This window comes from Panthera tigris, chromosome F3, assembly GCF_018350195.1.
Source record: "Panthera tigris isolate Pti1 chromosome F3, P.tigris_Pti1_mat1.1, whole genome shotgun sequence".
In the NCBI taxonomy this organism is placed as follows: Eukaryota; Metazoa; Chordata; class Mammalia; order Carnivora; family Felidae; genus Panthera; species Panthera tigris.
The window spans coordinates 45,261,503-45,276,583 of NC_056678.1; the positions used below are offsets into that span (position 1 = coordinate 45,261,503).

At 36.3% G+C, this 15,081-nt stretch overlaps 1 protein-coding gene across 1 annotated transcript in view; it reads right to left on the reverse strand.

Moving 5' to 3' along the window:
- Window positions 1-15,081, reverse strand: part of CFH (complement factor H) — a 150,556-nt gene that overhangs the window by 117,193 nt on the left and 18,282 nt on the right. The window contains 4 exon segments of the mRNA XM_042975713.1: window positions 1,665-1,856; window positions 3,359-3,435; window positions 9,263-9,368; window positions 9,710-9,895. Coding sequence (XP_042831647.1) covers window positions 1,665-1,856; window positions 3,359-3,435; window positions 9,263-9,368; window positions 9,710-9,895 — 561 coding nt within the window.

The following is a 15,081-nucleotide window of genomic DNA, read 5'->3' on the forward strand; positions in this document are numbered from 1 at the left end:
CAACGGCCTCGAAGACATGGAACAGGGGAGCTTCAGGCTCCTGGAAGCCTCACTGCATTTGTACCTTCCTCTCCCTGAACTCCTGACTGATATACTTTCCCCCCCCTCAACTTCGTTGGAAAAAGTCTCATTCTTTCTTCAAAATGTATCTTATGCATTAGTTATTCCAGTAAGGTTTTACTAAGCACAGAAATTTAGGTTTTTTTTAAATTTTATTTATTTTGAGAGAGAGAGATTGAGAGAGACAGTGAGATAGAGAGATAGAGAGAGAGAGAGAGAGAGAGAGAGCGTGAGTTGGGGAGGAGCAAAGACAGAGGGAGAGAGAGGATCGCAAGCAGGCTCCACCATGAGCGTGGAGCTGGATGCCAGGCTGCATCTCATGACCGGGAGATCACGACCTCAGCTAATATCAGGAGTGTGATGTTCGACTGACTGAGCCACCCAGGTGCTCAGAAATTTAGTTTTAAGGGGGAAACCCCATCTGTGAGCCTCTGGGGTATACAGTATTTGCTGTGCTGAATAGAAATATGATTGCCATTACTGACTTGAAGAACTAATATTGTTAGAGAGATTTTTTAAGACCAGAAATGCTTTCCCTGCATCTCATTATAGGATAGACTAAACTAAGAAAGTGTGAATTTTAGATAATGTTAAAAAAATAAATATGCCAAATAAGTATTGGTAAAATGAAGTATGGCACCTCTAAGTAAACTGACCATAATGTTTTATTACAAAAGCCTGATCACCATACTGGTCATGATGCACTGGTTAGCAGTATTATAACTAAAGAAATCTTTTTTTTTAAATTTTTTTTAATGTTTATTTATTTTTGAGACAGAGAGAGACAGACCATGAACAGGGGAGGGTCAGAGAGAGAAGGAGACACAGAATGGGAAGCAGGTTCCAGGCTCTGAGCTGTCAGCACAGAGCCTGACGCGGGGCTCGAACTCACGGACCGTGAGATCATGACCTGAGCCGAAGTCGGACGCTTAACCGACTGAGCCACCCAGGCGCCCCTATAACTAAAGAAATCTTGACTTGCAGTTTACTACAGAATTTTTTTTAAGAGGCAGAAAGTTATTTAGTGAATTCAGTTTAGTTCCACAATATTTCTCTAAACTTACAGTGCAAATATAAAATAGGACCCCATTCTAGAAGTGTTATTCAAGAACAGAATGTTATAATGATGTATCAGTAGAAATAAATAATGACTTTTTGATCTTACAAAGTAAAAGAAAACCTGTTCTGTAGGCCAATATTAAATCTTGCAGCTGAAATGGTTAGTATTCTGTTTGAGCATGAAAGCCCATTACAATTTAATTATGGATAAGACCATGGAATTTGGTTTCAGATAACCTAGGTTTGAATCTTAACTCCACCGTTATGCCATCATAACCTTGGTCATGAGATGTAAGTTTTTTGCCCCACAATGTCCTCAGTTATAAAATAGAGGTGAAAACAGTGCATAAATCACAGTCATTTTGAAGGTAAAATGGAATGTAAAGAACTTAGATCAATTACTGACAAATAGTAAGTGCCCAATAAATGTTAGTTTTAATGTTATTAGTATAACTGGTATTATTCTATGCATAATATTTAAAAGTGCAAATTTTCATGAGAAAAACTAAAACTGTCCGATCCCATGAACAGTAAATGTATCTTACCCACACATTTTGGGCTTTCTCCACTCCAAACACCATTCGTTGAGCAATGTATTTCTGCAGGCCCAACAAGCATGAAGCCTGAATTGCATGCAAACCGTACTACTTGTCCAAAAGTATATTCCTTGTCTAGGTCCAATGCGCTACTGGTCAATCTCCCATTCTCTGGATGTGTCACTGGTAAACACTTAACAACTGAAAAAAATAAATATAACTTTTCCTAATAGAATTTGACAACTTTATTATGAAAAATATGTATATATACACATACAGGTATAAAGTCACTAACAAAGAAAGATTGGGGGAATTACTTAATTTTTTTAAAGAAGCATTTAATAAACCTGTTTGTTGGATATAAAGGCTTATAAATTAAAAAAAACACCAATAAGCTTATCTCTGATTATTTTCTATGAGAGCGGACAAAGAAAAAATTATTTCTTTGAATGTCAGTTTACATTTTTACAGTAACAAATAAATGTTCCTTAAATAATTGAAAAATATAAAGGTTGAGATAATTAGATGAAATTTTTCACTTAAGCCCTAGGATAATATAACGCTGTATTCCTAAAAGGTATAAATGCAAACTTTCTGATTCTATTTCTTTCAATAGATAAACAGTCCTTAATTTTCCTTCCTCTCCCACATCAGTGCTCAAAATAATCTGAGTATTCCTTTTGATTTTACTTAATATTTTCCAATACCTTGTAGGTTATGGCATTTAAACTTTATTTTAGAGTAGAATCATCCAGGATGCTCATTAAGATGGAAATTCTATGGCTATCTCCCTGTGCTATTACCGGAGATACTGATTTAGTAGGTTTTTAGTAACCCAAAATTTCAGCATTAAACAAGCACCTCAGGTGATTTCAGTGTAGATGTTCCTTAAAACATTAGATCTTTCCTCTCATTCCCGTAAGTTCTCTTCTTTAGGTAACAGGACTTTTGAGTGATCACATTCCCACTGGCCCTCCTCCTTCTCCTCCTCCTCCTCCTTCATCCTCCTGGTCCTCTCTCCCTCCCCCTTTTCCTCATTCCCTCCCTCCTTCCCCCTCTCTCTCCCTCTCTATTTACTTCTCACCATGGAACTAAGAAAGACTACTCTGACTCATCTATTTCCATGATGACTAGAGAGATTGGCATTACTAGCCCAAAATTTAGAAACAGGATCTACATTTTTCTCATTCTGACTCTTGGCTTTATGGATCAGTAAGAAAAGTAGAGCTCTTCCTTACTTCCTGCCTCTTTTCAGTAAGACTAAGGCCACAGGAAAATCTCCTTTGTCATGCAAGAGGGGAGAGATAACTGAATCTGGTCTCCATTTCAGATGTTATTGACAATCTCTGCATTTGGGTGGATATTGGTTGAGTATGTATTCATTAGTAAAGCTGAAATTCTGATCCTTGTGCTATTTCTAGTGTTTAGAATCCAAAAGGAAAGGAAAATAGGTTTTAGATTTCCTAATCTCTAATACTTTGAATACATTAGATCAGATGAAACTGCATTCACATTTGGTCAATAAAACACAAAATAACGTAGTAATAAAAAGCTTAAATATCCATTCTATATTAGAAGCCACAAAAATACTGAATCAAAAATATGTAATTACAAACTTTAAGCATTATTTTAATGTAGATATCTCAAAAAAGTCTTAGTTCTTTTAAATATTTGAATGTATTTGTAAACAATTTTACATATACCTTCACATATAGGAATATCATTGGTCCATCCATCAGATTCACACTCACGGAAATTGATGCTACCTAGCATCTGATACCTGAAAACCAAAAATAACAGAGTGGTGAGCTAATGTGTATTTATATGCAATATTAACTTTGATACATTCTGAATGCCCAGGAACTCCATTTCAGAGAAAATTAGAAGCATATACACTTCCTTCCTCTCTCCCTTCCTTCTTTCCTTCTGTCTTTTCTCCCCTCCCTCTTACTTTTTCCCTTCCTTTCTTTCTCTCTTTTCTTTCTCTTTCTTTTTTTAAAATTTCTATCTTTCCTTTTTTTAAAACTTGTGTGTTCTTTTTGTAAGTATATGAGATGAATAATTTTTTTAAGTTTATTTATTTTGAGAGAGAGACGGAGAGAGAAAGAGAGAGAGAGAGAGATGGGCAGAGAGAGAGGGAGAAAGAGAATCCTAAGCAGGTTCCCCATTGTCAGTGCAGAGCCTGATGCAGGGCTCAATCTCATGAACCGTGAGATCATGCCCTGAACCAAAATCAAGAGTGGGACACTTGATTCCGAGGGAGAGGGTCCAACAAGGTGGAGAAGTAGGGGGATCTGAAGTTCTCTCATCTCTAAAACAAAGCAGTGTTGAGGCCAAAGGACCTTGAACTCCAAGAGTCCATGGCAAAGTGACAGAGATGCTTCCAGGGACCCACCGTGACAACCTGACGGGCCATAGGTGCATGATTGCAAACTGGGAGAGGGAAAATGAACGGAGGAGAGGGATCCCCTTCTGCGGAAAGACAAAGGGAAGAGAAAGAGAGTCTGGGGATGCATAGGACTCTATCTGGATAAGAGGAAAACCACAGACTGAGACATAGAAGGATCCAATCTCGAACTCAGGGGCTTCCTCCAGACTGGGGCCAGGCCAGTCATCCTATTTGTGTACCTGGGGAGGAGGGGAGCCAGCCCTGGGCTTGGTAACTAGTTCAGAGGCCCACTCCCCAGTGGGAGAAAGCAACCCACTCCCTGGAGTGCTGTGGGAAGAAGGTATATATCCACTTAAAGGAGCAGCACTTTCCCCCAAACCAGGGCGGAGGGAGTGGGAACCTTAAAGATATAAGGGGTTAATTCCAGCCAAGCACCAGGGAGGCAGGGGCATGGGGGGGACCAGGACAAACCACCTCATTTGCGCCAGAGGCACAGTAAAGACTGCTTGAAAAGAGTGGTTTGAGAAACCTGGTCCATGGAGGAGAGACTGGGGTGGCGCCATTTTTCTCTCCATCACCAACAAGGTGGGGCTTCCGGTAGGGGAGAGGGGCTTCCGGTAGGGGAGTGGGGCTTCCGGTAGGGGATAGGGGACCCACAGGGGAGGTAGGATCCACCCACGCCAAACCACACCCCTCTGCGCCTGGTAACTGCCTATCTACCAGAGCCCGACTCACATGGATGAACCCAACGGGTCCTCCTTGAGACCAAGGCTGTTGCATTGCTTGATTTAATTCCCCGGACAATTTTTATTATATAGATATATTCTTCCTTCCCTTTCTCCTTGTTATCTCTTCCCTCCTCTAGTCTGGTTCCTCTGGTTGTTGGTTTGCTTAAGCAGATATATTTAATCTATTCTCTTGATACATGTTCTATACTTCTTCTTTATTTTCCTTTCTCACTCTGGATTAAGCCATATAGTTTCTCTGTCTGGACAATTTTCTTTTCTCTTCTTTTCTTTTCTTTTCTTTTCTTTTCTTTTCTTTTCTTTTCTTTTCTTTTTCCCTGCCTCCTTCTTTATTTTCCTTTCTCTCTCTCTGGATTAAGCCATGTAGTTTCTCTGTCTGGTCAATTTTTATTTTCTTTCCTTTTTCCCTGCCCCTGTCACTTCTCTCTTTGTATGGGATAAGGCCTCTTGCATCAGCACCACCTCCACCCTGTTATTTACTTGTAGCTGGTGTTTCTGTTTTTTCATTTTTGGGGTTTTTTTTGTTTGTTTTGTTTTCTGTTTGTTTTTTGCTTGTTTGTTTTCCTTTCCAGGGCTACTTCAATGAACAAATCAAGGCACACCTGGTAGAGGGTCCAAAACACCACTAGAAATAGGGAGATAAAGTAACCAAAGTCACAACAACAGAGAGCAAGTAATGCTTTCCAAAAAAAACATCTTCTGAAAGCCCAGGCCCTGGACACTGGCCCCTCTTTAATAGAGTAGCGCTCGCAGGTGCAGGGCACATAACAAGCTTTTAAAACTCATAAGGGACAGAAAACTAGCCAAAATGATGAACCAGAAGAATTCTCCTCAAAAAAAATTCCAGGAAGAATTGACAGCTAAAGAATTGATCAAAACAGATATAAACAATATAACTGAACAATAATTTAGAATAATAGTCATAAGATTAATTTCTGGGCTTGAAAAAAGCATAGAAGACAGCAGAGAATCTATTGCTGCAGAGATCAAGGAACTGAAAAATAGTCATGATGAATTAAAATAGTGGGACACTTAACTAATTGAGCCATCCAGGCACCCCTTTCTATCTTTTTTAAGCTTCTTTCTTACTTAAGAAAGGCACTAAGGGGCGCCTGGGTGGCGCAGTCGGTTAAGCGTCCAACTTCAGCCAGGTCACGATCTCGCAGTCCGTGAGTTCGAGCCCCGCGTCAGGCTCTGGGCTGATGGCTCGGAGCCTGGAGCCTGTTTCCGATTCTGTGTCTCCCTCTCTCTCTGCCCCTCCCCCGTTCATGCTCTGTCTCTCTCTGTCCCAAAAATAAATAAAAAACGTTGAAAAAAAATTTTTTTTTAAAAAAAGGCACTAAATCTTCAGGCACACGGACTAGGAATAATCATAATCCTTGGTTCATGACACAAACTCATTACAATTTCGTGCTAAATATCCTCTTATGTTTTTCACTGAGTTAGTCAATTAGTTACACATTAACAATGTTATAACCTCCTTGAACTACCACCAAAACCAAAAACCAAAAACATGATAATAAACAAGAATTAACAATATGTTACCCTTCTTCTGCTCTTGTTCCATACTCCTACCCTCCACAATTATGACATTTTTGGAACATTTGGGGCTTTTTACATAATCAAGGATAGTACTAGCCAACACAGCATGTGGTATATTTTTAACACTTGTCTTCATTTTCCTGTCTCCGTCCTAGGCATTTTTTAGAGTGTGGTCATTGAGTCAGGTTTCCTTATAAATCCTATTCAATGTCAAATTTATCTAACCGTGGAACCCATCAAGCCAGTGCTGAAAATCCTAAATGCTCTACTTGCATGAAAGTTCCTTGGGGCAGATGCAAAATGTACAATCATTACTAGAGGCTTTAGAGCAAAGCAAATCATCCTTCTTAATATTTTTTAATATTACAGTGGACAGCAAGAAGCAGAAATCTTTTTCTTAAAAAATAAATAATGGGCAGGATTTTGATAATCACAAGAGATAATTTTGAGAACGGGCCTCTCCTAAACTTCTAAATAATTCTACATAGACAAATGTTTCCTTTGTCTGCAAATAAGGATTGCTTCACGCATTACATAAGTAAAACAAACAAACAAACTTTCTCCCTCAAAAAATACTTCGTATTTCTCTGAATGTTACTGTTTGTTCCTAATTCTCTGAAGGAAGAAAAACTTTTAATAGATTAAATGAGAATCACAGAACTTGAAGTCAAATAATTACTCTATGTTTTTTTCATATAAAGGAAAAAAATAATTGGCTATTAAAATTTCTTCTTTGTCTCCTCTACTGGTACCCTGCTCCAACATAGAAAGTACTTTCCTGGTTAACATTTTCCATCTACACCAGAAACCCACCTGTTTTAGGTGGGTGTTTTAGGAATTCTGCCAAATTCTACACAAAACTGCTTATGGCCCATATACATAGGGAAAGGGGGAAGAAAAAGAGCTTGTCCAAATGTTGGTACTTGGGTGAAAGTAATAGCTTATGTATCAGCAACCCCAGCTGGGCAAAATAGCAGAAAAACGTTTTGCAGAGTGCTTCCTTAAAACTACCTACCTGTAGGATACTGAAACTAGATATCCATATCAAGTATCCTGATAAGTGGCTAGTATTCAGCTAAATAGGTATTTAGCAGAGAAAAGGTGGATGGGGACAAGGGATCAAAGAGGGTCGGTTGACTAGCAGAAACCATGGGTGTAGTAAACCCATTCTACATTGTTTCCACAACTAGGACAAAAGATTTACATCCCTTCAGGTAGGTAAAACAATCTCTCTAAAATTTTTAAAATAGCATAAAATTGATGTTTGCTGATCTTGCATAGTCCAAGGACTTTTATTTCCCTGATGAATATCTAGTCCTTGGTGGAGGCCCAAGCTGAGTGGCAGAGGCAGTTACTTTTATAGAGTCTTTAACTGAGTTTGCCCAGAATTCATACAAGATGAAGGAAGCAAAGATGAATTAAGTGGAGCCAGAGTAGGAGGTAAAGTATGTTGCTGACTTTTTCACCAAATTATAAATATTTATTGCTGAGGTCTAGGGAATCTAGTGGATGAAGTCTATGAGTTTTGATCCCTTTTTGCGAGGTCCAATATGGAACCTAGAGGGGTCAGACAAGCCTGTATTGAAAGGGATGTTACAGAAATGAACAGTGAGGTAATTGGAAAATTTAAGCCCAGATGTCTTCATCTATGTGTTCATGTATAAGAAGTCAGCAGCAATGATTGAAAGTTGAACTAAAAATATGTTTGAAAAATCTCAGATAGTGAACAAAGCCTAAAATTGTTAAGAACTAAGACTTATTGGGTGTCTGCAATATCCCAAGAATGTTTTGAAGGTCTTCAGCGTGTGTCTTATTTATGTTTTTCACCAATCCGATGATGTACCTGCTATGTTTCTACTTTTTTTTTTCTTTTGAGAGAGAGAGACAGACAGAGAAAATGTGAAAGTTGGGAAGGGGGCAAAGGGAGAGACAGAATCCCAAGCAGGCTCCATGCTCAGTGCATAGCTTGATGCAGGGCTCAATCCCACAACCCCTGGGATCATGACCTGAGCCAAAATGAAGAGTTGGATGTCCACTTGACTGAGCCACCCAGGTTCCCCATGTTTCTACTTTCATAATTGAGGAAATGGGAGTGATGGGATATTAAAAATGATACAGTTATTAAGTGGTGAATTTCGGGGGATGCAGGCTTATTCCAAACCCTAACTTTTAAAATATATTTTATTGCCTCAAATCAAGAAATAAATGAGAGAGTAATAAAAATCAATTTGTAATTTTGATCCTATTTTTATATATGCAGTATAAACTTGTAATGATGCTGTTTTTCCAAAGTATGAAACTTTCTTCAAAACAATTTGTTGACCTGGGTGGGCATAACAGGAATAAAGAACACTTAAGAGGTATTACAGTGTTAAGATTAGCCATGAAAATCCAGCAGGAGTTTAGAGAACAGAGTCAATGATTATGAAGGTAGTAGCACTTTTGGTCCATGTGATAAGAGTAATTTTTAGACCATGGAAACTTAAATAATGGTAATTATTATTACTTCAGTGTAAAATATTTACTTCTTTTAATTTTTAAAAGCTTAAATCAGTCATGTAATATGATTTTGTTACCATTCCCACTGTCCCTGACATACTGAAATCCCATATACTCTGCACATAATAGAATATAGTCAGGACTTGTTGGAATAAATCCTAATTTATATGTATACTATTTTCCAGCCCTCCTAGAACTACACTTTCTCAGCATAATTATGATTCATTTTAAGTTTTCAATGTTGAGAAGATAATAAGGTATCCAAATATAATCATTTCCATTATAATTTTTCAGGCTACTTGTTACGGTACTTATAAAAATGCTCATAGAAAAATAAAGTAACCTTAAAAATACTAATCAGTACAGTCCCTATTTACTATCTAAATTATAATCATCTCAATTATAAATCTCTTTTCATATTGACTACATACCCTTCATTACATGTGTAAACAACCTTTGCACCATATTCAAACTTTTCTCCTCTTTCAAGTTGAAAAGTACCAAAACGTGTATCTCCAGGATGTCCACAGGGCCTTTCTAAAATGAAAAAAAGAATATAATTTTATTAAGTAACACAGGAAACACATTTTATGTAGGAGTTCAAGGAAAATGACTTAATATTACATCAGAGGACATAATTGAAGATATGGAAAAGTGAAAAATGGCAAAGTTATCATTTTATTATTAAACTTATCTATATGGTTGGTTTTTTTTAATTTTTGGAAGATTACAACTCCTTATTAAGAATAATGATGGTATATTATTTTGTATTTAAATGATAATTGTGATATAATTCAGCTAATAATTCTATAATATCAAACATTCAGTGTTTTCAAACTAAAGTTTTCACAAATTTCAGAAATGTATGAATTACTTACTCTCACATGTTTTCAGTGGATTAAGAGCCACCCATTCTCCATTCCTGCATTGCATTATAATAGATCCAAGAGTTATATATCCAGGTCGGCATTTATATGTAGCCTGAGTTCCCTCTGGATAGTCTTGTTCAGACCAGACACCTGACAAAATTTCAGTTTGTTTTCTTGGAGGAGGTCCTTTACAATCTAAAAACAATAAACAAAGTAATTGCCTAAAGTGTTTATTTAGGTTTACAATATGTTTAGTTTATTTTTGCTTTTAAAAATACCTATGCTGTTATATGTCCATCCAAATGTATGTCTTAATATATATATATATATTTTTACCTTACAGAAATTGAATTTACATAAATTTGTAAAAATAGATTTCCATAGAAATTGCTTTACTTTACTTTATTATTTTTTTATCAAAATAATGATATTATTTGTTATTTTTATCACTACTTTAGACCTGAAAATAAACTGACAGCCTGAAAATGTATGCCACTTCATGAAGATTGTGGAACAATAGTGATATCCATTGTAGAGAGCTAAAAGTGACTTATCCTTGGTGTGCCTAAGTGGCTCAGTCAGTTAAGCATTGGACTATTGATTTCAGTTCAAGTCATTCAGTTCAAGTCGCTTTTTGTGAGATGGAACCCCACATCAGGCTTTGTGCTGATAGCACTGTGCCTGCTTGGAATTCTCTCTCTCCCTCTCTCTCTGTCCATCCCCCTCCCCCACCACCACTTGCACTGTCTCTCTTTCTCCGTCTCTCAAAATAAATACAAAATCTTTTTAAAAAATGACTTATCCTTTGGGGATGCAAGGACAACATACACAAAGGTCAGCAATGGTGAGAATATTGGCAAAATCTGCCAGTTGGAATTTCTGTACCAACAGAAAGTTGAAAAATGAATGTAAGGGAACATTTGCTACCCCTGACCTCTTAGCCAGGGAATATAGGTGAGATTTTATATTATTCTTAACTGCTGCACTGCATTCTACTATTCTTCTGTTGATTTGGAAAATACTCGGTGCTATTCTAAGTTCTGAAGAAAAACAATAAATTTAAAAAGAGACAAAGTACCTGATCTCAAGTGTTTCCACTCTACCAGGGAAGTTAGTTATTAAATAAGTAATTAAAGACATGTACAATATGCATTACAGGTAGATAAATTCTAGTTAGTGAAATAAAGTGTGGTAAGATGATACAAAATTGCATGGGAATATTCCAAATATGACAAAATAGATTGGAACAAAACAACATCCTACCGCAAATTGGAAAAACAATAACAAACTCTGTGTGGGGAGGGCGGGGAGCAGTAGGGGTGTTTTCATGTGTGTGTGTTGAAAGGAACTGGAAATCCTGGAAATAGTGAGAAGAAAAGTGATTAAATGAACTAAACCAAAGTGGGAAAGGCCTCCTTTAGCAACATATTGTTTCTGGCCATCTCTTACCTGGTTATGTTTGCCAACTCTGGGTATGGATTGAAGATTAGGCTTTGCCTGAATGGAGGGATGTTAATGAGGGAAAGAAGAAGCAGACACTTTTGGAGGTATGACTAACAGGAAAAATTCTGAAACCTTGCAGAATGAGGATGCTCTGCTGGAGCCTAAGAGTCGAGTAAAAATTCCTATAGTTTCATAGAAAAAGTCCCAATAAGAAAAAGATCCTGCTTCAAATACACACCTGTATCCTCATCAAAACAGTTGCCAAATTTGAAAGTCACTCAGGGTGAGATTAAAGAACAGAGGTCAAAACATCAGAAAAGCAGGATAAATCCCTCAGAGTATTTTGGGATGGATGAAGATGAGACCAACCAGATTCTTGATAAAAAAGCAAGAAGGTCTTTACTTTTAGACTTTTTAAACCAGAAGTGGACTGACTCAAACCAGAAGTGCAACTCAGACCCATCTGAGCTCATTTCTTGATTAGATCAATAAAAAGCAAACACTCTTGTCAATCGGGGTGGGGGGACGGTAAATAATATGAACATTTACATTACATTTATTTCATATGAAATGTATGGCTTTGTATAAAAAATTAAAAGATACATAAAGAAGCAAAAAATGTGATAAAAAATGAAGCAAAAACAAATGGATTCTGGAAGCCAGACACTCATATTCAGATGTTGGAATTAGTGTCAAGGTCACTAAAATAGCTATTTTAAGTATGTTAAAGGAACGACAGGGAAACAATAGATAAAATAAATTTTAAAAAACAGATATTCAAAAGAAAATTGAAACTATAAAAATAACCATGTGTTATACTAAAATTACAAATAAATATCTGAAATATGGATACATCGGATGGTCTTAAGAGCCAAACGGACACAGCAGAACACAAATGTATTAAACTTGAAGAAGACTAATGTAGAAATATAAAAAATGAATACAGAAAGATAAGAGTGTAGAAAACACCAGCAACAAACAAAACAGAGTGCAAGAAATGTGTGAAGCAAAGTGATACCTGTTTGTTTAATTAAAGTTCCAAAACTAGAGGAGAGAAAAGACAAAAATATTTGAATAAAAAATAGCTAAAGTTTCCTAAAATTGATTAAAAAAGTATCAACTCTCAGGTCCCCAGGGAGGACCTCTGAATGGGGATCCCTGTGCAGTACTTGGCAGAAGAATGGGGACAACTAGGGGATGGGGGTGGGCTTTGTGTCAATTAGGCAGAACTCTGTTGTCCTGAAACACAAACTCTTAAAAGCAGACAGAGAAAGAACACATTTCTGTCAGAACAATGAAAATAGCAGCCATGTTTGTAACAGTAACTACTGAAGCATGAGGACATTAGACATGCCAGTGTGCTGGCATTTCTAAAGTGCTGAAAAATGAACAGCAATAGAGAACTCTGAACCCAGTAGAAATATACTGCAAAATGAAGGAGAATAGAAACACATTCTCAAACAAATAAAAACAGAGAGCATTCAATAATAGCAGACTGACACTAAAAAACAAACAAAAAAACAAACAAAAAAACCCTACTAAAACTCTCTAGGTTGAAGGAAAATGATCCCATAGATAAGCCAAAAAAGAGTAAGAATAAATGAGCAAGACTGAAGAAAATAAACATATGGGTTAATAAAAAGACTACTGAAAAATAATAAATAATGTGCTATGTATATTTTAACACAATTGAAAAAGACCATTGACTTAAAATCAGTAACAATGTCTTATAGTGTTTATAAAACATTCAGAAGTAAAATACATAACAATAATAACAAAAATTTCAAGAGATAACAAATGAAATTAAACTGTTTTAATGTTTATATAGTTTAGAGTATATTAAAAGTATTAATTTAGTGTAGACTGTAATAATTTGAGTATGCTTACTGTAAAACATTAATATTAGGAAATATATAACTAATAGAAATTATATAGTGAGTTAGTAAAGAACATTTCATTAATATTTTATAAAGGCAGAAAAGGAGGAATAGAACAACAAAGGAGAGATGACATGAAAAATAAATGGCAATATGTTACGTTTGAGCTTAACTGTCTCAGCAATTACAATAATGTAAATGGATTCAGCACTCCAATTAAAATATAAACACTGACTGGAGGAAAACAAACTAAAACAGAAGTGTATGCTGATTACTCTTAATAAAATGGGATAGATAAGGTGAAAGTAAATGATGAAAACTGATACATTATAAAAATATTAGTCAAAAAAGGGTTAGTATGTTAACATCAGACAAATAATAATTTAAGGTAGAAAGTATTGCTAGATAAAAAGAGGGTCATTTCACAATAAAAGAGCTACTTTAACAGAAAGATGTAATAATTCTAAATGTGTATAAACATTTAGAATGATTGCTGGAGTTGGCTCACACTGACTCACAGAAGCTAATTATACACATCTCTTCCCAATACAGTATTCAGTGGTGTCACATTTGTAACTTGAAATTGACCATATCATGAGTATTTACACTATATGAACTGGCACATTCTATAAGTCAAGACTCTTTCCTTTCTTTTTTGTTTAATAGTTGATTGTTATATAATTGTCAGCCTGTCACTGTACATAAATGTAATAATATGTCTTCAAGATATAATAGAAGTAAAAGAAGTAAACAAATCTGTCATAATAGTTTGAGATTTAAATGTACTTCAAGTGTCTGGTAAACAAGCAGATAGACAAATAAGGATATAGAATGTATGACAATTATTAAACAAAGCAATCTTTTATATAGTTACAGAATGCAACCTTCAACAGCAGCAGATACATACTCATTCCAAACACACATGGAATATTCACTAAAATAGACTGTAGGCAAATCTCAATAAATTTCAAAGGATTGAAATCACTCTAAGTATATTGCCTGACCACTAGACATTGCTAACAGAAAATAACTGGAAAAATCTCAAAAGTTTTGAGGTTAAGCAACACTTCTGAATCACTCATGGGCTAAAGAAGAAATCACAATACATATTAGAATATAAATTGAACTAAACAATAATGAAAATATGATATATATCAAAATTTGTGGCATGCTATGAAGCTGAATTCCTAAACTTTACACCTGGGAACCCTGTCCACAAAAGCCCTGCATCCTGACCTCAGGGAATGCAGGGAGGTATCTGGCTCTGGCCAAATTTTCACCCCTTCCCCTTAGTGGATATAGGCAGTGATGACTCAGGAGGCAGGATCTCACTATTGCTAGGAGATTTTAAAAACCTCAAGAGTTCTCGGGTGCCTGGCTGGCTCAGTCAATAGAGTATGTGACTCTTGATCTTGGGGTTGTGAGTTTCAGCCTTACGTTGAGTGTGGAGATTACTTAAAAAAGAAAATCTTTAAAGCAAAACAAAACAATCCTCCAGAGTCCTATAACACAAGCATGCAAAAAACCCCCCAAAACCCCTCCCATCTCAGTTTATAAAACTAGTTGGCTTTACCAGTAACTTATATAAAATATGCAAGGAGAAATAACGTTGCTATTAATATCTGAAATAGCTAGTGAGAAAAAATTTTAGTGGGTAAAGGACTTGAATAAATATTTCACCAAAGAGAATATCCAAGTGATCAAAAAACTGATGAAAAATTGCTCAAACTAAAAATGAAAATGAAAACCATAATAAACCATGAGTAAAATAACATGATACAGGGGCGCCTGGGTGGCCCTGGTGGCAAGCGTCCAACTTCAGCTCAGGTCATGATCTCATGGTTCTTGAGTTCAAGCCCCGCGTCGGGCTCTGTGCTGACAGCTCAGAGCCTGGAGCCTGCTTGTGATTCTGTGTCTCCCTCTCCCTCTGCTCCTACCCCACTCACACTCTGTCTCTCTCTCAAAAATAAATAAACATTAAAAAAATTTTTTTTAAATAACATGATATTGGCAAAAATTTAACAAGTTAAAAAATCCCACCATTTGGATATAATGTGGAGC